Source organism: Balaenoptera borealis (assembly GCF_965194805.1).
Source record: "Balaenoptera borealis genome assembly, chromosome: X".
NCBI lineage: Eukaryota > Metazoa > Chordata > Mammalia > Artiodactyla > Balaenopteridae > Balaenoptera > Balaenoptera borealis.
This window is the reverse complement of record NC_138881.1, coordinates 126,426,640-126,451,672: the sequence shown is the minus strand read 5'-3', so window position 1 is coordinate 126,451,672 and position 25,033 is coordinate 126,426,640. Positions and strand designations below refer to the sequence as shown.

The 25,033-nt window shown below is 38.3% G+C and overlaps 1 protein-coding gene across 2 annotated transcripts in view; it reads left to right on the top strand.

Annotated features, from left to right (window-relative positions):
* The window catches only part of GABRA3 (gamma-aminobutyric acid type A receptor subunit alpha3), a 606,794-nt gene that overhangs the window by 497,247 nt on the left and 84,514 nt on the right, over positions 1-25,033 (top strand). For both annotated transcript variants that reach the window (XM_082376147.1, XM_082376148.1), the window contains exon 4: positions 21,610-21,677. In XM_082376147.1, the coding sequence (XP_082232273.1) occupies positions 21,610-21,677 (68 nt within the window). The remainder of the gene's footprint in view (positions 1-21,609; positions 21,678-25,033) is intronic.

The following is a 25,033-nucleotide window of genomic DNA, read 5'->3' as shown; positions in this document are numbered from 1 at the left end:
CTCTAGACCATTTCTTTCCTGGGATCCTATTAGTGTGGAGAAGTATAGAGCTACCAACCAGTGTTAAAGAAAGCATGGGTCTAGATAGTTGGAATATACCTAAGGCAGGACTACAGAGATTGAATTCTATCTCTGACTTTAGCACCAAGTTATCACATAACATCAAATAAGTGCCTTGTCTTATAGCACAGCTGTTTCCCCACTTACCACATTAAAAAAAACATTTTTTTTTCTGATAGCAAAAATACATAAGTAACTTAAAATTCACTTTTAAATAACCAGAACAATGTTTCCATGTCATGGTGGTCATTTAGGACGTCCAGATGGTCACCACTATCTCTGAAAACATGACAGGACGGAATAACTACAGGAGGCATTAGGATAGACCCTGGGAAGAACTTTTGGAGTATCAGGATATTACCCTTTATGCCCTTCTAATGAGGCTATATAGACATAGTTAGCATTAATTTATTAGTCAAACTCTGGTGGGATTTCCCAGTGGGATTTAATCAGACCTATCTTGCTTTCTCTCACTGGAATTCTTTGGCTTTAGCTACAAATAGTCAGCAGTCTGGAAGCCTTCACACTGAAAGAGGAGGCATGAGGCAAAGCAATGAGTGGACAGAGTCTCTCCTGTCATCCAATCCAAACTACCGTCTTTTCAAGTCAGTATAACAGATTTTGGAAATGATTTCTAAGAGAAGTAGTGCTAGCTACAGAGTGGACAATAACATGGTTCTATGCTCTGTCTCCTTTGTTCTTCCCCTTCCCCAGCAAGTTACTTGAAGGCAGAAACCGTGTCCTGTTAATTGCTCTCTTCCCCTGGAGTACTGAGCACAGAGTTTTGCCCATAGAAGAGGTATAGGGAAAACCATGAATGGGATATAATTGACGTGATCCCATAGGCCTTGATTTTTGTCTCTGCTTTCTTTTCTCCTGATTCATATCTTTCGGTTGGACACAAAGTTATTATACAGATAGTTCTCTCTTTTCTCTTTTGTGGCATCAACTTCCCATTCTGCCTCACTTACCGAGGGTTGAAAACAGATTTCTTGTACCTGACCCCTCGCTGCTTTCTGTCTTGGACGCTTCGTCATTTCACTGTGTGAACTCTGGGTGGCAAGGTTCCAAATCAGCAGGAATACCTGCTTTTGACTAGTTCCTATTCACTGTGCTCAACTTTCTTCAAGAGCTCAGTATAAAGTTGTGATCTCTCACTCTTTTGTCTGATCTCTTGTTTGTGCTAGTGTCTTTCATTTGATTATCATCTTTCGATTTCATGCTTAATTCTTTTGCCTTCTTTCTCTTCTCTTAGTCATTAATCTCTCTGTTCCTCTGCTTTGAGTGCTTCAGGACTCATCACAGAGACCTCCCTATGTTTTGGTCTAGTAGAAGTACCATCAGCAGTTTAGAAGCCCAGTGATGGCTTTATTCATGTTATGTCCTTAGTTTAGCATGCACTCATAACTCTCTACCGTTCAAGGTCTTATTTTTCTTCAAAACTTAAATACCATTTCCACCATGAAGTCTTCAAGCATGGGCTAGAAGACCTGAATTTATAACTTTATTTTGGCTCATTCTAGATGAGTGACCTTAAGAAAGTCATTTGACCTCTCTAAGCCATCATGTCCCACCTTTGTCAACAAAATGAGGGTAACCAGCACACATGATAGCTGCTCAGGATACAACTCCTCTTCCAAATCCAATCCAGTAACAAATTCTGCCATCAAAACATCCAAAAATCTGACCAGTTCCCATTACCTCTATTGCTACCAGCTTGGTGTGAGCCACCATCATCTATCACCTGAATTATTACACAAACCTCCTCTTGCTCGGATGGCACCTGCTCAATGAGGCCTTTTTTTGCATTGTATTTAAAATTTCTCATCCAAATTCCAGCTTTATTTTCCCTATAGCAACTATTGCATTACCATAGTTTACAAATATTTTATCTACTCTCCCCCACTTGAATGTAAGTTTTAGGAATGCGGGGATTTTTTGACTCTTTGATTCACTGCTGAATTGCCAAATACTACCTAGCCCATAGTAAGTCCTCAGTATTTGTTTAATGAATGAATACTTACCTCACAGGTTTATTGTGAGAAGCAAATGAAATAATATATACAAAAGTGTTTTCTAAAATTAAACACTGTAAATATGAGTTATCATTTTTATTGTTTCCCTTAGTAGGAATTGACCACTGCTTATCCAAACCTCATGTCTTTAGTAGGATCTGTGTAGCATTTACTTCTTTGCCTTTGGCAGGGGGGTTAGCTTTTTAGGTGTCTGTATCATGGTTTTTCTCTCTGGAAAAAGTGAGGGCTCAGTGTTTCAAACTCAGGCTGGAATTCTTGGTGTCAAAGCTAGGTGGAGAATGACTAACTTTAGGGCTGCCGAATGTGCAGATAAGAAATCTCTAAAAGAAAATACTCAGGAGTGAAATTAGCAGTGAGAGCCCAAGCAGACAATCCAACTGGTGCAGACTATGCCAAGAGTAATAAACCAGTTACCAGGCAACAGTATGGAAATCATAAGAGCAGTGCAAGAAAAGTAGATTTGCTGAGTGAGAAAAGAAGAAGGAAAGGTAGAATATAGAACCTGGAGAGTTTTCTGAGTTATTGTTGCAAAGCTACACAGATATACTATATATTACCTTTGGCCTTGCTTATGGGAGCTATTCACCGTTCTAAGCTGGTTCAGTACCACCTCTCTGTAACCCTTGCCATAGGTGGAATAAGACCATTGTTTCCCTGGGGACACTAAGTGGAAGGCTTGGACAGTCTTTGGTACATTCTGAAGGTGGGAGACATAGCACTGTGATGGCTTTTCTGGATGTATTCCACTGAACTAGGTATCAGAGCTGTTGAAGGCATTGTGTGTTTAACAACTCCTTTAAAAGATACTCCACTTTTCTGGATTATCCCAACTGATTCCTGAGAAAGAGACAGAATCTAGAAGAAAATAATGAAGAGTGGAAATGTCTGCAAGTCAGCTGTAGAGTCAGAAGGCAACTAGATTGATGATTACTGTAATCCTGAAGGGCACAAGGGAGTTAATTGTCATCCAGCTTTGAGCACTGAGCTGAAATTTGGGCTGGTAATTCGTATCTATTGAAAGGAGGACCAAGTGTCATCTTGTGCCTTCTCAAGTCCAGTATTGGTCAATATACTCCTTATCCTAACCACTAGTCCAGCAGATATAATGAAAGTTCTTCTGGGAAACCTGGCTTGCCAAGGGAATGGCCAGCTATCAGAATGCCACTTGCGGTAGTCATTGTAAGGAAAGCTACTGTTTTTATGGAAAGGTGTCTTTTGTCTGGAAGAGTGTAGGAATGTAAATTGATCAGTGACAATATCACTGGGAGGTATAAGAAGTGTTGCAGTTCTCAAAGACCCAGCTGATATGCTCAAAACTCAGAGGAGAGTGCAGACAGAAATGAGGTAGCTTGGTTGTCCGTGGAGGTAGAAGAGCACTTTCACAAACAGGATAAGAGTAAGCAGCAATGAGTGATGTCTTACCCCATTGGAATAAGAGGTCAGAGATTAAATCCAATAATGCTCAGGGAATATTGAGGGTTAGGGAAGATTGCAATAAACTCTCAGGCCACAAAGGTGCCATAGATAGTGATATACTGTAAGGTGATGTTTCTGATTTGGGGCCACCAAAAGTCCCTGAGAGCCATACTCATTGTTATAAATCCGATTATTTGACTCAATAGAGTGGCATTGTGAAATGCCTAGATATAGGCTTCCTCTTTTAGAATATACATTGTTTGCTTTTTTTTTTTTTGCACTCTATGCCTCCAAGTACAGTCTCTTATGTAAACCTGAGTATTTACGTGATTCCACTGTGCATTGGTATGCCTCCTATGCATGCTAGACTAATTTAAGTAGACATGCAGGCTTAATACGAAATTTTCTATGACTACATAACAATCTGTCTCATCATCTTCAAGATTCTAGGAGAGGACGTCATGAAGATTGTTAGTGGAGAAAACTGAAGATTAAACCATCCATCAACAGTGGAAAGCCCTCACTGCAGAATTACTGACATCTTGTTCAATATCACACAGAATCCGTGACAGATAAGATGTGGCTCAGAAATTCCATCTCAGGACTAACAAATATGTATTTCTTCTGGTTGGCCCAGAGAAGATGCTGACATAAGTAGTTAAAAATCATTTAAATCAGGTATTCAAGGAATTTTGAGTTTGAAATGACAAACAGGAAGCTGTTCAAATATGCTATTGTATCAAGAGGCATTTTTAAGAAAATATGGAGTCTATCAAGTTTAGAAAACAGCTCGGGTGTTACACAGATTGTTATTAGCGTACTCCTCTTGGTGAAGATCTATCGGGAAAACTGCCTTCCAATCATCACTTTTCCTCTTATGCATAAGAGGACAAGTGCATTGAGATCAAAGTTGGTCAAGGACAGTTCACTTTGGAGTTTCTACAGGAGATGAGGTCCCAGAAGTGTTAGCAGAAGTGTAGTCACCTGCATGTTCAGCATGGAGCCACTCACCATGGAGGTGGAAGGATATTGAACCCTAGGCCATAAATTTGGATATAGATCATTGGAGAGACCCCTGGTTTCAGGAGTGAAGAAGTATATTCACCTGGCAGAAAGTTGAGCCTAAGATACCAAATCTACTGCTCAGTCTTATTTATGATGAGAATGGGGAAGTGAGAGGTAAGGAAAGTCAGGAAGCAGGTTCTCTGCTTCCAAATCTCTTAACACCTCTTTTTAATGGTATATTGGTCTAGAATCCTTTGCAGTAGGATAATAGGCAGAGCTGACCTAGCATGGGAACTTTGGCAGCAGAAGCCCAAAGTGAATTAAAGTGGTATAGGTCTTCTGGTACCTGCAGCCATAAAAGGCCAGGACCAAGAATAAATGCAGACATCAAATGACAATAGCAGCCTCCCAACATTATTATTGTTTTATTTGGTCATTTCCTCACCCTTTAATGGGGATGGCTATCAGCAATATCTAGTAGGGAGGTAGCCTTAGATCAGGTGGGGAACAGAGACAAGGTTTAGTCAATGAAGCTTGTTGGTATCTCTGAGTCTATCATTGACTTTACCTGACTCAAAACTCCATACTCAAGATCTTATACTATGAGTGCCCCTTTACAATTTCCAAGTACTTTTTTTCACATCTAGCATCTGTTATCTAATTTAATTCTCACAATGGAACTGTGAGGGGAGATATTGATATCTCTATTTCATAGTGGTGGAACCTAAGACTAAAATGATTAAGGTAGTTTATTAGTCAATAAACAGTAGAGCCAGGGCTCAATCTCAGGGCTATTGGTTCCAAGTACAGGGTTCTTTGTTTCTCATCACTGCTATGTTTGAGAGAAATAGTGAAGCAGGGTAAAAATGAACAGCACACTCTCAGAGCCCCAGTCTGCCAATCTGTGAATGTCAGGGTTTGGTGGGAGACAGTATGTTTTCTAACAAAGGGTACTGAAACAAGCCATAACTATTTCAAAGCTGGATGTCAAATTAGAGGATAGCCCCTTATAAGAAAATAAAAAAGAGCAGGTTCTGGCTAATACTAATGTAAGAGGAAAAATATGAGAGTTTTCTGGTTTAACACTAAGATTAAGGAAGGACGGCTTGGCAGACAGTGTGTCTGGAAGATAAAATTCTTCTTAGTGGGGTCAAAAGGATAGGAAAACTGTGACAAAGACATGGGAGGAAAAACTGCTCATTTTGAGCAAAGTGAAGATGTCTGATTCCAGGCAGAAAGACTGGGTTCTGCTCAGCTTAGCCAGGACCAACACATTAATTTATTCCACAACAAAGGGAATGAGACTACATCTCACTTGTAACACATTAATCTACAGTGATTGCAAAGGAGTCCCTAATGGAGATTTCTGAGGGAAATAAAGAATTTTATTCACTGAAAGATGCCTATTACAATACCATTAAGTCTAAATAGAACCACATTTCAAACACCGAATGGACAAGCTTGCACATGTCTCTTTGTGCACACGTGTAAGGATTTCTTTTGAATATAGATCTATCAGTGGAATAACTGGGTTATAAGATATACACATCTCAACTTCAGCAAATATTTCCAAATTGCTCTCCAAAATGGTTGTACCAATTTTCACTTCCTCCTAGCAGTGTATGAGAGTTCTCTTTGTTTCAGTTCTTAACCAGTACTCGGTACTGTCATGCTCTTAAATTTTTGCCGGGCTGATAGCTGTGAATGGTACCTCTTTTTAGTTTGCATTTCCCTCATTATCTAGTGATGTTGGATATCTTACATTCATTGGTTATTCAGATTCCTTCTTTCATGAATTATGTTTCCTATTTAGGTTAGTACATTTGCAATTAATATTTATATGTGGTATGAGGTAGCAATGTACTTTTTATATATGGATAACCTGTAGTCTGGCATATTTTTCAATAGTACATGTTTTTCTCACTGATATATAATACCTGTCCTGCCATACATCAAGACTTCATGTATCCATAGGACAGTTTCTGGGTGTACTGTTCTGTTTCATTAGTTTTGATGTATAGACTCATTTAATTAATTAATTAATTAATTATTATTTTTAACATCTTTATTGGAGTATAATTGCTTTACAGTGGTATGTTAGTTTCTGCTTTATAACAAAGTGAATCAGCTATACATATACATATGTTCCCATATCTCTTCCCTCTTGCGTCTCCCTCCCTCCCACCCTCCCTATCCCACCCCTCTAGGTGGTCACAAAGCATCGAGCTGATCTCCTTGTGCTATGCGGCTGCTTCCCACTAGCTATCTATTTTACATTTGGTAGTGTATATATGTCCATGCCACTCTCTCACCACTTTGTCCCAGGTTACCCTTCCCCCTCCCCTTATCCTCAAGTCCATTCTCTAGTAGGTCTGCGCCTTTATTCCCATCTTGCCCCTAGGTTCTTCATGACCATTTTTTTGTTTGTTTTTTAGATTCCATATATATGTGTTAGCATACGGTATTTGTTTTTCTCTTTCTGACTTACTTCATTCTGTATGACAGACTCTGTGTCCATCCACCTCACTACAAATAACTCAATTTTGTTTCTTTTTATGGCTGAGTAATATTCCATTGTATATATGTGCCACATCTTCTTTATCCATTCATCTGTTGATGGACACTTAGGACAGCTACATGTACAAGAATGAAATCAGAGCACTCCCTAACACCATACACAAAAATAAACTCAAAATGTATTAAAAACCTAAACGTAAGGTCAGACACTGTCAAACTCTTAGAGGAAAACATAGGCAGAACACTCTATGACATAAATCACAGCAAGATTCTTTTTGACCCACCTCCTAGAGAAATGGAGATAGAAACAAAAATAAACAAATGGGACCTAATGAAACTTAAAAGCTTTTGCACAGCAAAGGAAACCATAAACAAGACGAAAAGACAACCCTCAGAATGGGAGAAAATATTTGCAAATGAAGCAACCGAAAAAGGATTAATCTCCAAAGTTTACAAGCAGCTCATGCAGCTCAATATCAAAAAACAAACAACCCAATCCAAAAATGGGCAGAAGACCTAAATAGACATTTCTCCAAAGAAGAGATACAGATTGGCAACAAACACATGAAAGAATGCGCAATATCATTAATCATTAGAGAAATGCAAATCAAAACTACAATGAGATATCATCTCACACCGGTCAGAATGGCCATCACCAAAAAATCTACAAACAACAAATGCTGCAGAGGGTGTGGAGAAAAGGGAACCCTCTTGCACTGTTGGTGGGAATGTAAATTGATACAGCCACTATGGAGAACAGTATGGAGGTTCCTTAAAAAACTAAAAATAGAACTACCACACGACCCAGCAATCCCACTATTGGGCATACACCCTGAGAAAACCATAATTCAAAAAGAGTCATGTACCACAATGTTCATTGCAGCTCTATTTACAATAGCCAGGACATGGAAGCAATATAGACTCATTTTAAATGGGAGTCTTTATGCTTTTTTTCACTTTGTTTAATTTTGGTCAAATTTTATATTTTTAAAAATTAATATGCAACTTACATACAGTATAATTCACTCTTTGTGGTGTACTATCATGTAACTAGCAATACAACCCAGATACAGAATACTTCTAGCAAATGGAAAAATCCCCTCATAGCTCTTCTGATAGGCTACTAATGGTATCATATTGTGGTTATAAATTGCATTTCCTGATTGCATATCTTCATGTGCTGATTTGCCACCAGTCTATTTTCTTGGGTGAAATATCTGTTTAGATCCTTGGCAAGAAATTTTTTTGGCTTGTTTTATCACTTATTACTGAATTTTGAAAGTTCTTTATATATTCTTTATACAAGTCCTTTGTTAGAAGTTTGAAAAGAAAATATTTCTTCCAGTCTTTGACTTGTGCTTTTATTCTTTTAACAGTGTCTTTGAAAAAGAGAAGTTTTAAATTTTGATGAGTCTAACTCAACAATTTGTTCTTTTATAGTTTGTGACTTTTATGTCATATCTAAAAAAGATTTTGCTTGACCCAAAGTCACAGACATTTTCTCCTATGTTTTCTTCTAGAAATTTTAGTCTTAGGTTTTACATTTAGATCTATGATCTATTCTGAGTTAATTTTTGTATAAGGTGTGAAGTAAGGGTTGGAGTAGCATGTTTCAGCATATGTCTATCTAATTGTTCCAGCACAATTTTTTGAAAAGCCTATATTTTCTACACTGCATTATCACCATGGTTGAAAATCAATTGACCATATATGTCTGGGCATATTTTTTAACTCTCCATTCTGTTCCATTGATTGATGTATAAATATTTGCAAGTGAAGCAACTGACAAAGGATTAATCTCCAAAATGTACAAGCAGCTCATGCAGCTCAATATCAAAAAAACAAACAACCCAATCCAAAAACAGGCAGAAGACCTAAACAGACATTTCTCCAAAGAAGTTATACAGATTGCCAACAAACACATGAAAAGATGCTCAACATCACTAATTATTAGAGAAATGCAAATCAAAACCACAATGAGGTATCACCTCACACCAGTCAGAATGGCCATCATCAAAAAATCTACAAACAATAAATGCTGGAGAGGGTGTGGAGAAAGGGGAGTCCTCTTACACTGTTGGTGGGAATGTAAATTGATACAGCCACTATGGAGAAGGGTATGGAGCTTCCTTAAAAAACTCAAATATTCTTTTACTGTTTTGATCGATGTACTTTTATAGTAAATCTTGAAACACTGAAATCCTATAATAGAGTTCTCCAAATTAAGAATGCATTAAAAATTTTGTTTTGGCTATTTTATTTAGCTCTTTTGCCTTTCCATACAAATTTCAGAATCAATTCATGAATTTCTACCAAAAAAACCCTTAGATTTTATTTAGGACTGTGTTTAATCTGTAGAACTGTTTAGGAAGAATTAACTCTGCCTTAGCTTCCACTTCCCCTTTATACTGAGGTCTGAAATTCAGCCAGATATGAAAGTTTAGGTTCTTCTCAGGCCTTTTCTGAGCATATGTCAAGCCCTGGGCATGTGTGTGGACTTATCAATCCCTTGGTATATGTTGGAAGTTTATAAAAATCCTTATTCACCCAAGTATCTCCTTTTCTAAACTTTTTCTTCTCAGGCTTTTCAGTATGTCTATTGCTTGTCCCAACTGTTATCCCTAGCCCCAGGCTGCTGCTGTCAATATTTTTGTCTTTAAATGCTTTTGACAGTGCCTCTCAGGAAGCAGCCCCAGCACTAGGAATGATTCCATTTGAGTGAAACAAAGTCAAGCCATTGCATCCCTCTTTCAAAAAGGGGTTAAGGGTTTCGACCTGCCATTCAGAATAAGATTTATATTGCTCTTTCTGGCAATGGGAACCTGTAACAGGAGTGTGGGCTGACATCTTTATGGCTGTTGCCGCTCTGGGGGTTGTGGGATATAGGTGGGTGAAGTACCTTTTTTCTTCATCACATATTCCCCTGGTGGATATAAGTTTTTGACTAGATTCTAGAGTTCTGTAAAGGTTGATTCTGACAGTTTTTCCAAGCTTATTAGTTGTTTTTATGGAGAGAGACCTAGATTTCCTTACTCTGCCACTTTTGGTGACATTACTCTTCTATTTTTCCTGATATTCATAGATTTTGTCTTTATGTTGTTTGGTCAGTCTGACTAGAGGTTTGTCAATTTTTCAAATTTTTTCAAGGAACCAGTTTTTAATTTCACTGATTTCCTCTTTTTTCTATTTTTAATTCTACTTGTTTTTTTAATGTGTTTCTTTTTTTATATTTCTAGTTATTGAGATGGAAGCTTAGATTATGGACTTTTTGAGTCTTCTTTTTTCCTAAAGTAGATATTTAATGCTATACATTTCCCTCTATGTATTTCTTTATGAGCATCCCACAGCTTTGATGTGTTGTATTTTTATTTTTATTGAGTTCACTATATTTTGAAACATCACTTATTACTTCTTTCTTGATCCACGGGTTATTTAGAAGAGTGTTCTTTAATTTCCAAATATTAGGAAAGATATTTTTCTGTATTAATTACTATTTTTATTCTTTTATGGTTACTGATCATAGTTTATATGACTTTAGTTCTTTTAAATTTGTTAAGGTTTGTTTTATGGGCTATCTTGGTGAATGTCCCAATGTACTTGAAAACATTGGATATTCTTCTGTTGGGGGTAGAGTGTTCTATAAATGTCAATTAGGTGACACCGGTTGATAATATTGTTCAGGTCTTCCATACATTTACTAATTTTGTCTGTACACATTCTATCAATTGTTGAAAGAGGAATGTTGAAGTATCCAACAATAATTTTGGAGTTTTAAATTTCCTATTTGAATTCCATCAGTTTTTGTGTCATATATTTTGAAGTTCCATTGTTGGATATCACATTTAGCCTCGTAATATCTTACTTGTGATTTAATTATGTAAATCCCTCTTCATCTTTGGTAATTTTCCTTGTTCTACAGTATAGTTCTTTGATTTTAACATAGCCACCACATCTCTCTTTTGATTAGTGTTTACATTATATATATTTTCCATTCTTTTAATATATTTATATCTTTATATTTAAAGTGAGCATCATGTACACAGAATGTTTGGCTCTTTTTTTTCCAATCTGACAATCTCTGGCTTTGTATGTTTAGACCACCTACAATTAATATATTTATTGACATGGTTATGTTTAGATTCATCATTTTATTATTTGTTTTGTTTGTCCCCTCTGTTTTTATGTTAATCTACTTTCCTTTTACTGAATATTTTTGAAATATTTGAACATCTTTATTTTATCTATTGCCTTTTTAGAAATATTTCGTTATGAGATTCATTGGTTGCTATAGGGATTACCATTTTCACAGCTAAGGTTTCACAGTCTTCTTAGAGTTAATATTGTTCCACTTCCAGTAAAGTGTAGAAAGTAGTCTTGTAACAATATCGGTCCATTGCCCATCCAAAGTACCTTTATGTTATGGGTGTCTTAACTATTATATCAACATTCATTAAAAACCACATGAGACAATGTTTGAATTTTTTATTTCAGCAGTCATAACTATTTTAAAGAAATTAAGAAAGAACAATTTTTTTAACATGTATCCAGAATTTCCATGTTGTTTTTCCTTTATTCCTGACAATCTAATTTCCCCCCAGCATTATTTCCCTTAAGCCTGAAGAATTTCTGTAGAATTTCTTATAGAATAACTCTGCTGGTGACAAATTCCCTTGTCTTTTTAAATCTCAGAATGTCTCCTGAAGCTTTTTTTTTTTACATCTTTATTGGAGTATAATTGCTTTACAATGTTCTGTTAGTTTTTGCTGTGTAACAAAGTGAATCAGTTATATGTATACATACATCCCCATATCCCCTCCCTCTTTAGCATCCCTCCCACACTCCCTGTCCCATCCCTCTAAGTGGTCACAAAGCACCGAGCTGATTTCCCTGTGCTATGCAGCTGCTTCCTACTAGCTAGCTATTTTACATTTGGTAGTGTATATATGTCAATGCTACTCTCTCACTTCGTCCCACCTTCCCCTCCCCCACCGTGTCCTCAAGTCCATTCTCTATGTCTGTGTCTGTATTCCTGTCCTGCCCCTAGGTTCATCAGAACCATTTTATTTTAGATTCCATATATATGTGTTAGCATACGGTATTTGTTTTTTTCTTTCTGACTGACTTCACTCTGTATGACAGACTCTAGGTCCATCCACCTCACTACAAATAACTCAATTTCATTTCTTTTTATGGCTGAGTAATATTCCATTGTATATATGTGCCACATCTTCTTTATCCATTCATCTGTTGATGGACACTTAAGTTGCTGAAGCATATTTTTATTGGGTATAGAGTTCTGAGGTTAACAGTTGTTTTCTTTAAGCATATTAAAGATTCTGTTTCACTATTGTCTGTGAATTGATGATATAGCTTCAGTCTTTCAAGTAGTTGTTCTCCTTCATAGACTGTGTGATTTTCCAATACCTTCTGTCAAGATTTTTCTTCATCTTTGGTATATAGCAGTTTGATTATTATATGTCTAGGCAATCGTTTCTTCTTCTTCTTTTTTTTTTCTTTTCTGTTTAGGGTCTGTAGAATGGCTTGATTCTGTAAACTTATGTGTTCTACCAAACTTGAAAAGTTTCTGAGCACTATTTCTTCAAATATATTTTTTCTTTACTAATTTCTTTCCCCTCTCCTTCTGGAATTCCAATGCTCTATGTGTTGGACATTATCATATCATTCAGCATAGCCTTGAGTTTCTGTTGATATTTTTTCAGACATTTTGTTGCTATTCTTCACATTGGATAATTTCTGTCAATTTCACTGACTCTTTCCTTTGTCATCTCCATTCTGCTATTGAGACCATCCAGTGATTTTTTTATTTTTGTAATTGCATTTTTTATTGCTAAATTTTCAAATTGGTTATTTTTATATTTCCTAATTTTTCTGTGAAAACTTCATTTTTCTGTTTATTTTAAATGTATTTTCATTTACCTCATGGAGCTTAGTTATAATAACCATTTAAAAATCTTTGACTGAAATTTTCAGCATTTGAATCATGTTACAGTTGACATTTGTTGATTGTCTTTTCCCTTGAGAATTGGTAACATTTTTCTGGTTCTTTCTAAGTAAAATAATGCTGAATTGTATTCTGGACATTTTGACTATTATTTGGAGTCTTAGTCCTGTTATAATGCTTTGGAGAATGTTGAATTTTTTTTTCTTGTTTGTTTTAGCAGACAATCAACTTAGTTAAAAAGCAAGGTCTGCCTTGCTTTCCGTGGGTGGTGATGCCCATCTCTTTCAGTTTTCAAAGCTTTTGCTATGATGCATTTGGTTTATGTCACACACGTATCACTGAGGGGATAGTCCTAAGGCTTGGTCCGTGGTTTACATATTAATTCATAGTTCAATTATCAAAATCTTTGCTATGTGGTTTTGAGTCTGTCCTATACTTGTGCTATTCAGGATTCATGTGAAATTTAGGTGGTGGTTTAAATCATAGTGTACTTCTCAAAGCCTTTGACATGCTGCCTTCAGTCTGTCCTAGGCATGTGCTTAAGGGTAAACCTATGATTTGTGAGGGTTCATATAAAGAATTAGTGGATCCTCTTCTTTAACCCTCTATACTCTGGGATTCCCCACACTCTCTGGTCTACAGTGGCCCTTTCCCCTAATTCTCTGGCAAGACAGATTTTTTAAATCAGAGTTTTAGCTGTTTGTGCCACTGTCCCACTATGCAGCTTTGCCTTTGAGGCAGAACTGCAAGAGAAAAGAAGAAAAAAACAAAACAAAACAGGAAACGTATTTCCCTGTAGGGTGCTTCTCCAAGTCGTGATGCCCCTCTATAATCTACCTGTTCTTTTTTACTTTTCAGAGTCCTTGGGTAGTCGCTTTTATATTTCATCCAGAGATTTTTATTTATAATCATTGGGAGAGAAAGGCTGTAATGCACTTATTCCACCATGCCAGAAACCAGTTTAGTTTTGTTTTAATTTTAGTTTTTCATCCTCTTTTTCTTACTGTCTTGTGGTTTTATAGTTTGCTTCTACTCTGATCCCTGTTCCAAACTGGACTTATAACAGTATTTTTGAAGTTACTTCTCCATTGTGATATTGCTGATCCATTCCTGGTCCAACAAGCCACTTAGCTCAATTTCTAATCCCAAGACTATGTTTTTGTATATCATGTCATCCCCACCCACCTCCCTAGCCCATGCCTGCTGCCTCAAACAGAGTCATACCCTGGGCATCAGTTCATCTTCACTTTTTCTAGCCTCTCTACAAGGAGAGCCCCAGCTCTGACCAATGAGTACTCAGCCTGCTTCCATTCTCCTCTTTTGTACAGAGAAATATTTTAGTTTCTTTTACTTTACTTCTTATTTTCAGACCCATATCTCTGGCTTCAATATTACTTACACCTTTGATTTGTGACTGTTCCATGATATTTTGATCTTTTATTTGGAACAATTATATCTTTTTTTATTATATCATTTATATTTTATCTCTCATTATAGTGTGTTTATTACCTGTGCCATCTTATCTGGAAGTTCCAAACATTTCTTAAGAATGACAGTGTATGTGCCTCTGGTAGCCTCTTCTAATCTATTATGGCCAATATTTTTAATATTGGAATCATAACAAAATTGATTCCCTTTTTTACAGATAAAGAAATTAAGGTATAGTTAACTTGAGGTAGGACCAGGGTTAACCCAAGTCTCCAGAGTCCTATACCAAAGTTTTTGCACTTATTAATTTTACGTTTAAGCTAAAAATCAGTAGGCCCTGGAAAAATACCAGAGCATCCTTGTAACATTTTAGAATATTTCAGCTGTTTTAAAGATTCTATTGCTTTCTCCCTGACTTTCAGCTTGTTCTGGCTCAAGGATGTGCCTTTAGAGTGGAGAAGACATTGTGTAGTTGGCCTCCAACTTATTTCTTGGTCATTATTTGAGCACTGCTTCAAATTCCCTCTCTAATTTTGTTATAATATTGCCCCAAGGAAATCCTACTAGCTCTTGGAAGTGATCTCAATTTTCAGTGAAGGGCTATGAACCGCTGAAGAGGCTGCTCTCTGATGGTTTTATTTCTTCCATACCTGTTACTGAAATTTCTTTCTATGTGGGTGACTAGTTCCACACATCTGCCCATCATTTTCTCTGGAGCTACAAATCCTAATATTGCCTTTGGTCCACATCACAAGGAAGGGATGTCTCTAGAAAGGTCTGAGGGCAAAGATATTCTAGGAAGGTCCTTCTATAGACCTATATTAATGCCACTAGAAGCACTGAGCACAGAAACCTGTTCTGAGAAAAGCCTGGATATTATTACTTTTTTCCTACCCCTTTCTTTACTACATTAGTGCTTATTTCTTGTTTTTGCCACTGTCCTATCTCTTCTTCAGTTCTAATTTAGTGCCTCTGATCTACTCTGGGCTTAGAAACCACAAGACCAAAGAAACAGAGCATATTTTTTGAAATGGATTTTAGGGATCTCTGTGCCGAAACTTCATATTCTAGTTAAGGAAACCTAGGCTCAAGGAGATAAAAATCTCATTCAGGATCATAGTAGTTTGTCAGTAGCACTACCCGACCTTGTACCAAGATCTTCTGAAATCAGGTTCAATGCTTTTTCCACTACACGCTGGGTAAGTATTGAGTTAGGTAACAAATAATAGGTGTACAGGAAAGGGAAAAGGAAAAGTTGGAGGAGGGAAACATCTAGAATGAGTGACAAACAAATGGGACCATTTGAATTGACACTTGAAATATGTGTTGGTACTTTACAAATTAAATGTTAAATGCCAGATTAAAGAATGAGATCATGATGAGGAAGATGAAATGCTGAGGATGATAGCCCAGGAATCAGTGTTTTTGTGGAACCAGTGAATGAAGTGGAGTGATCTGAATGGTGTGTACTGCCCACCAACTGTAACTGGCTTGGGACTGAAAGATGAATTTTGGGGGTGCATTAAGACTGAAATTCTTACTGGTGTTTTGTTATAAACATATGTTACATGTAGCTAGCTATTAAGATTTGCTGTACATTCCAGGTGCCAGACACTAGATGAAGTAGCATAAACACAGTGCTAGACCTCTAGCCTACCAAATGTCAAAAGTTATGAGCTTTGCCCAGACAGCCTGCAAAAGGGGGTATGAGTCAATTGCATAGCTTAGATTAGAACTTAGGACCTCTAATACAGAGTTTTGTCATATCAGCTTCCTTAAGCCATCTGTCTGTGATTCCTCTGAAGAGCTTATCTGTGATTAATGCTATGCGGGGGGGGGTGTCACTGAGTACTTACAGTATCTCGGTCCCCAAGGTTTGTAAAAGACAAATGAAAAGGCCATTAACAGAACAGAGCACTCCAGCTCTCAGATCTCCGAGAGCCTCTCCATAAGTCATTGTAACCCACTCCCTAAATCCATGTTGCTAGCAGACCCAGCTAGTCACATGGGAGCTCATTTCTAGTAGCTTAGTCTCTCTTCAAGATGAAAAGTGTACACAATAACAAACACTTATTCTCTAAAATTCCCAGTGGTATGGATGTAGGAAAACAGAAAAGTCAGGACTTTGTTCTTTTAGTCAAAGTCCCAATCCTTAAAGCCTCACTATTGTCAGGAAGACCGTTATTGGGAAGGATTGAAGAGTCCGTCACAGCCTGTAATGAGATAAAGGGGTATGGTTGGCTTTTGTTCATATCATTCATCGTATGATCCTGTCTCTAATAGAACTGTGACAAAGTTTCATCACAAAACATATTTCAGAGTGCCAGTAAAAAAAATCAGACCCAATCCAGAGGAAAGTGAATGTGGGATAGTGAGGTTGCTTAAAACCATGTCAAAAGAGGGGAGACACAAAGGAAGTCAGGATATTTAATCTGGAAAGGAACAAGAAGAGAAGACTTAGGTGTACCATGATCACTTTCCTTCAATCTCTGAAGGTCTTTAACTCTCAAAAGAACAAGAAGCAGATTTTGTTGTGTGGATCCAAAGGGCAGTACTAAGACCAATGTTTATGTGTGTGCTGGAGTGGAGAAGCTAGAGTTGGGGAAACTACTCTGGTTTCTGCTCAGAGGAGAAAATTCATGGCTTCTTGGGGATCTATTTGAATTCAAACTAGAAAATACAGTTTGTATGAGCAACATAGTCAATATAAGCACAGTGATCACTTGCTGATTGGCGTATCTTTACTCTTTCAGATCAAAAGCAAGCTGGAATGACATTAGGAACTGGTTGATAAGTTCCCCACCAATGGGAGTCCCACTGAGGGCTAAGGGCATGTTTGTTTAGCTTCCAATACCACAGTAAATTTGCAAAAGGAAAAGATAATTCTATTCACCTTTGGTTTCAGAAGGTAGTATTGGAAGGAAATTGAATCTCCAAAGTAAATAAAAAAGAACCAAGGAGCATTGGAAAATATTTGTTAAAAAAAAAAGAAAAGAAAAAAACTCATTTCCCAATTAAATCATTTTTCACATTTGAAAAATGAGAAGGCTGTGAACAGGGGCTAGACTATGAACTGTAGCCCTCATCAGTTTTAGTCTAATTCACTGGTCTTTTCATTTAATTAAATGAAATAGCGAACTTCTAATCATTCCTTCACACAGAGGAGCTGAAGTGGTGGGTGGATACTTTCTTCTTTGTCTGGGACTGAGGACCTTAGACTTCTGGGTGAGTTCTGTCCACTTGGCCTTATAGGTGTCTCATATGGTCTTGCCTCTGGAACAGTATTAAGCAGCAGCAGCAGCTAACATATATTAAACACTGGATTTATTCTAACTACTGGTCTCAATACTGTCTCCTTAAATCCTCAGAGCAATTCTGAGGTGCATGCTATCATTATTCCAATTTTCCAGATGAAGAAACAGCCATAGAGAAGTTAAGTGACAAAAGGCGCACAAAGAGTAAATGGCAGAACCTAAATTGAAACCCAGTTAGTCATGCTTTCAATCACTGTACAATACTTCTGCAGGGTACTTCTGTGTGTTGTCACATACCCTGCTCCAAGGCAGCTGGATTTCCTAGTCAAAAAATGGGATTTAGTCATTGGGGCTTTGTGGTCTCTGTGTGCAACACTGGGGGAATGTCAATATACACTACCAAATGTAAAGAGATAGCTAATGGGAAGCAGCCATACAGCACAGGGAGATGAGCTTGGTGCTTTGTGTCCACCTAGAGGGGTGGGATAGGGAGGGTGGGAGGGAGATGCAAGAGGGAGGAGATATGGGGATATATGCTTATGTATAGCTGATTTACTTTATTATACAGTAGAAACTAACACACCATTGTAAAGCAGTTATACTCCAATAAAGATGTTAAAAAAATGTTTTTTGATGTGGACCGTTTTCTTAAAGTCTTTATTGAATTTGTTACAATATTGCTTCTGTTTTATGTTTTGGGTTTTCGGCTGCGAGGCATGTGGGATCTTGGCTCCCCAACCAGGGAACGAACCCACACCCCCTGCATTGGAAGGTGAAGTCTTAACCACTGGATCGCCAGGGAAGTCCCAATGGGTGTCTTTTAAATGACAGTGAACAGTTGAGAGAGAGGAGGAATACCTTATTTGCATTAAACCTTGTTGAGTTGCAACCCCCAGACCTGCAAACCCTGTACTTTCCCAGCCTCGAGACCAAAGAAAGAGCCTGGAGTCAGCGACAGAGACATCAATGGTTTCATGGATAAGGGGAATCTTCCTTGTCTGAACCAAGGTCCTGGAGTGGCACCCCACCATGTGCAGCAGAGGTGGGCAGGACTTGGTGGCAGTCTTCACTCCCAGGTGGGATGGGGAGGGAGGTTACCAGTTACAGGAGGAATTGACTTTAGGTTGGTGCTTATTGGTTGCCAGGGAAACCAGTAGAGGGGTTCACCCCTCACCGCCCCTTTGATAAATCATCATAGTGGAGATAGTTCTGATCTAAAGATTAGATCATTAGCTGGGGCCAGAGGCAAGTACATAGGCATTTACTGATTAGGCCCTATGATTGAGGGAAGGTCAGTCATGTGAGTGGGTGTAGGTGAAGCAGGGACTGGTCGAGGAGGGGATGTACAGAGAGCAAGAGAACAGCCACGTTGGGTGGCCTGATTATACAAACCTCCTACCTTCCTCAGGCAGCAGAGAAAACTTGCCTTTTGCTACGATTGGGCACCTTTAGTCAGATGCTTTTTGCTTGGCCCTACTTTCAGAGTTCCTAGTTAGAGCAGAGAGAAAATTCAAATTTGTTTGATACCAAACCCTCATTGTACAAGAGAAAAGCCAAAAGGAGAAAAGTCTTAAGGCATTCAGCAAGTCGGGCAGAGATCCAGAACGCAAGCCTTCCCATCCCAGCCAAAGACTCTTCCTTTTCTACCTACAGTGACTCCATTCTCCTCTTAGAGCTAGAGCAGTCTCCTGACTTTCTCACCACTATCTCTCTTCTCCTTTTTCTCCTATAGTCTGGGTCCCCTGTTTTGTTTTTGGTTTTGTTTTGGCTGTGCCAAGTGGCACGTGGGATCTTAGTTCTCCAACCAGGGATCGAACCTGCATCCCCTGCAGTGGAAGAACAGAGTCTTAACCACTGGACTGCCAGGGAAGTCCCTGGGTCCCCTGTTTTGAATCTGCATAGCTATCTTACAGTTTTGCAGTTAAATTGGTTTAGAAAGTTGTTCTGTGTCTAACTATGTCCTGCCTGGACTATTGGATTCAAATGTAATTGTGGTCTCTCCCATTAATTAATTAATTTTGTTTTATGTACTTTGGGGTATGGCAATGTTTCCCCAGCCAATGAATCTGGCAGTGTATCTGAAGAGACAAGTGTTTAGGGGGCATGTTCTGCATTCTGAATTGTTGTCTCTTGTCCTTGAAGCACAGAAATATCTCTGAGGGAAGACTGTGCTCTAGATGAGAGCCCAAATATTTAAAACACAACTCTAGCTTCAGAGACATGTTATTTGCTGATTAAGCTTGGAAGTAGATTGTGTGTTTTGGTGTATTGACTACAGTGTCGATTATTATTAAATGATACTCATAGTCTCTTTTGAAAATGGAATGTTTGTGGATGTGTACAGTGGCCTTGAGTATACTTTGTGCCTGTGTAGGGGAATAGTGTATTAAGAGCCTAAGGGATGGCTCTGGAAAATGTGAAGTCAATAAGATATAAAGTACATCTGGGCTAGGACCCAGGACTGGATGAATATAGTGAATATGCTATAAATGGAGTACGTGTGTCCATTACCTCTCCATGGGAAAAAAGAAATAGTGTAATGTATAGCACAGGGAATATAACCAATATTTTACAATAACTTTAAATGGAGCATAATCTATAAAAATGTCAAATCACAATATTGTATACTTAAAACTAATATAATGTTTTAAATCAACTATACTTCAATTAAAAAGGAAATATAAATTTTAAAAATTAAAAAAATACTGCCATAGACTGCAATAACCAGCCTCATTATAGTATACATATATCAAGTCCTATGTGGGCTTTATTGGTATTAGCTGCACTACTGGTGTGCTCTACTGGGGTCAGGTATGCTGGGCTGGAGTGGATCTTGTTTGAATTTAGTGTAATGATGAGGTGTTTGGTAGGCTGGAATTGACTTTGCTAAGCTGAGGTAGGCTACCCTATACTCTGAGGTATGCTTGAGTGGGTGAGCTAGTCTGAGCTGCAATGGGGTAAACAGGGCTGATAGAAGGAGGAAAAGAGAAACTTAGCAGTGCAATAACTTCACTTCTCTGAGTATCATTTTCCAACTTGGCAAATATACATGTGATGAGATTCATCCATTAATACCGAAAATGTTCAGTGAGCACCATCTCAGTAACAGGCTCCTTTTCTATCTACTGAGGATACAGAGATAACAAAACAGGGACACTGCCCTTCAGGAGCTCTTGGGTTATGTGGCAAGACAGACGAATAAATACACAGTTGCAATAGAAAAAAAATGCAAAGAGAGTGTATCAGGTGATATCAATCATCTCCAAATCTCAGTCACTTAACCCAACAAAAGTACTTCTCATTGATGCAAAGTCTATTGTGGATCCAGGCAACTCTCCAGTGCCGTTGTCCTCCAAGTGTTGGGTCATCATTCCAGGCTGTTTCAGTCTTATAGTAGCTCCATATTAACATATGCTTCCATAGTGACCATGGCAGGTAGGGTCTTGCATTGGACATTAATTGTTGCAGCCAGGGAGGGACACATATTACTTCCTCCTACAACCAAAACCAGTCACACATCCCTTCCGTACTTTAAGTAGGAGTACAGTCATCCTACGTCCCTGAAAGTGGAAAAGGGTTGGCTCTTGGAACATTTGTAACCTACCACAGGTAGGGATAATACCAGTGTGAGAGCCCAGCATGTGTGAATGTTAGAGATCTCGAAGGGCTCTCACTAAGCTTTGGAGTTTGGAGGTTCTGCCACCATTCTCAATGTTACCTAAAGGGATGGACTTTGTTCCTGTGCCTAGCATATTCTCTGTGAAGAAATAGTACAAGTGAGAGTTTTTTAAGGGGTTTTCCTACGATTGAACCAAGTATCCTTTCTTAGAAGTAACAAGTTCGCTATCATTTGGAGTACTGCACTGGACTCTCTCTGAGCTAAGGCAACAGGCTTTCATAACACTCTGCTTTTCTACTTTCTTTCAACCAGATGCAGTGACTGAAGTTAAGACTGACATCTACGTGACCAGTTTTGGCCCTGTGTCAGACACCGACATGGTAAGTATAGTTTCTGCAAAGGTAAAAGTGAAAGATGATGCAACAGATCAAAGAAAATAAATTGAGGTTTTCCTATGGCAGGGCCTTGGAGCTATATTCTAAGGAGAAGTCTTGTCTCATGAATGTCCTACCCTCATCATCCTACATTTAACTAAATCCATCTTTTGCCCTGCTCTTCCCACCTATTCTCATATCAAGCGTATATCCCCCACCAGGAGTACCTTTCCCTTCTACAACATATCTTTCAAAATTCAGCTTTTCTCCCTATCCTCAATTAAACTTTGTCTGACCTCACACTTCACATTTCAGCACCACACACATATCAGCACAAATAGGTCATGTGAGGAGTGCACATGGTGGGGACTCTCAGTCTAGCAACTGGTAGTGTCATTCAAGAAGTCCAACCCCCCCCCCCCCAAAAAGAAGAAGTCCATTCCTTGCAAACAAGCCCTATTCAACGGGGAAGTGGATGGACCATGGTGATGTAAAGTGTTTGGAGGAAGAGTCAAACCTACTAGAAACGGGTCCTTCTACAGATGTGAGGATGAAGAGAGCATCAGAGCAGATTCAAGGAATAAGGTAGTGCACAGCAGAACTAGCAAGGGGATGACTCATGAGCCATATACAAGGACTTCCCCTTCTCCTACCATTCTCCCTTTCTGCCAAAGCAAGGCATGCAGTGGAGAGTTGAGGCAGGAGACCCTGTCCTAATGGAGCATCTGATCAATACCTACTTCAGATACCAAATATCGTTATTTGAAAAATTATCATGAAGGGACACAAAGAAGCTATTATTTGCTCAGTATGTCGGACAGTTATTAGATGCTCCAAAAAGGTTTGTTGAATGAGTGACTTTGTGTTTAAAACTAAAATCTTAAAATCAGAAAAAATATGTTCAAAAATATGAAATATCCATGCTCACTACATAGATTTTTTTCTTTATCTTCAGTGGGACTACTACTTAGCAGGGGACAAAGCTTATTTAGATCTGTTGGGTAACTACAAGCAGTTGTGTAGTGTCATGATAGAGTTTTTTCCTATAGGTAATGCACAGCCATTGAGTGGATTAGACTAGGGCAGTAAAAATATACATGTGTTGTTTTAGAATGATTGATCTGGCAGTCTGTACAGCATGAACTACAAGGGGGAACAGACTAGAGGCTGAGAGTTGGTTTAGGCATGTTGATTTTACATGGCTCTTATTTCAATCAGGCAAGGTGTAGGAGTCAGTTGGAGAAACAAGCTAATTCTCAGGAGAGGAAGTCATGAGTGGTTGTGATGCCAGGCAAGGGGAAGGTAGAGTACTGAACTTTGTCTTTTAAGTGTGGAGTAAAGAAAGGGATACAGAGATATAATAAATTCCCTGTGAACTCCTTAAAGGCAAGTACCGAGTACTCCATGGCTTCCCTGGCACTTCATAGAGTACTTGACACATAGCGAGAGCTCAGTGAGGGACATGTTTGACATAAGACAGATGGAGGAGGTGAGTCTCTCTTAGTGGCAGCAGGAAAGCCTGTATGTCTAGATTGTCCCCTCTCAACCTGTTGACCATTAATGCCCACAGCTTCAGATCCAGGCATGCATTAAAACTGTTGACATTTGCTCATTCAACAAGTACTCCTTAGAGGCCCAACTCTGCATTAAGGGGCTCTAGGGAATCCTATATTCAGAGAGCTCATAGTCCATTGGGGATAACCAAGTTCACCAGGGAGGCGAAGCTCTCTTTTTGTATTGCTGGGAATTAGTGATTGTTAAGATTTTCAGAAGAAAGCAACTGAAGCTACTCTTTGGACACTCACACACCCACACACACACACATAGTCATTCACTCTCACTTATGAATGAACACCCATAAATACATTCAGACAAAATAAGAAAGTATATACAGAATAAAACAAAAAAGCCTACACACCATCCCAGGCACTCCATAGACACACATGTGCAAACAGATACCCAAATTCAGGGATACTATGGAAACATACACATAGCCCCTGCCCAAACCAGCTCATCTCCCTACTCTTTTCCCACCCAAGCAGGCACAGGTGGGTGTGCAGAGGCTCTGGAGACATTTCAAACAATCCAGATGTTTTATCTCTTCTGAAGTTTCATCTTCCAGTTGCTTGTTTGTTCTTCTCCCTCATGATTAAGCAGAAGCAACAGAATGTCTCTTTCCTGATAGGGTAGCCTTTGGTCAAATAAATTTCAGGGTATTTTTAGCTGAACTTCCATTGTGTCACAAGGCAGAATAGTTATGATCACTCTGGCTGGGAAACAAATTTCTGGTGTTTAATCAATGAATTTGGTAAAGTTGCAGGATACAAAATTAATGCACAGAAATCTCTTGCATTCCTATACACTAATGATGAAAAATCTGAAAGAGAAATTAAGGAAACACTCCCATTTACCATTGCAACAAAAAGAATAAAATACCTAGGAATAAACCTACCTAGAGAGACAAAAGACCTGTATGCAGAAAACTGTAAGACAGTGATGAAAGAAATTAAAGATGATACAAACAGATGGAGAGATATACCATGTTCTTGGATTGGAAGAATCAATATTGTGAAAATGACTGTACTACCCAAAACAATCTACAGATTCAATGCAATCCCTATCAAATTACCAATGGCATTTTTTACGGAACTAGAACAAAAAATCTTAAAATTTGTATGGAGACACAAAAGACCCCGAATAGCCAAAGCAGTCTTGAGGGAAAAAAACGGAGATGGAGGAATCAGGCTCCCTGACTTCAGACTATACTACAAAGCAACAGTAATCAAGACAGTATGGTACTGGCACAAAAACAGAAACATAGATCAATGGAACAAGATAGAAAGCCCAGAGATAAACCCACACACCTATGATCAACTAATCTATGACAAAGGAGGCAGGGATATACAATGGAGAAAAGACAGTCTCTTCAATAAGTGGTGCTGGGAAAACTGGACAGCTACATGTAAAAGAATGAAATTAGAACACTCCCTAACACCATACACAAAAATAAACTCAAAATGGATTAGAGACTTAAATGTAAGACCAGACACTATAAAACTCTTAGAGGAAAACATAGGAAGAACACTCTTTGACATAAATCACAGCAAGATCTTTTTTGATCCACTTCCTAGACTAATGGAAATAAAAACAAAAATAAACAAATGGGACCTAATGAAACTTAAAAGTTTTTGCACAGCAAAGGAAACCATAAATAAGACGAAAAGACAACCCGCAGAATGGGAGAAAATATTTGCAAATGAAGCAACTGACAAATGATTAATCTCCAAAATATATAAACAGCTCATGCAGCTCAATATTAAATAAACAAACAATCCAATCCAAAAATGGGCAGAAGATCTAAA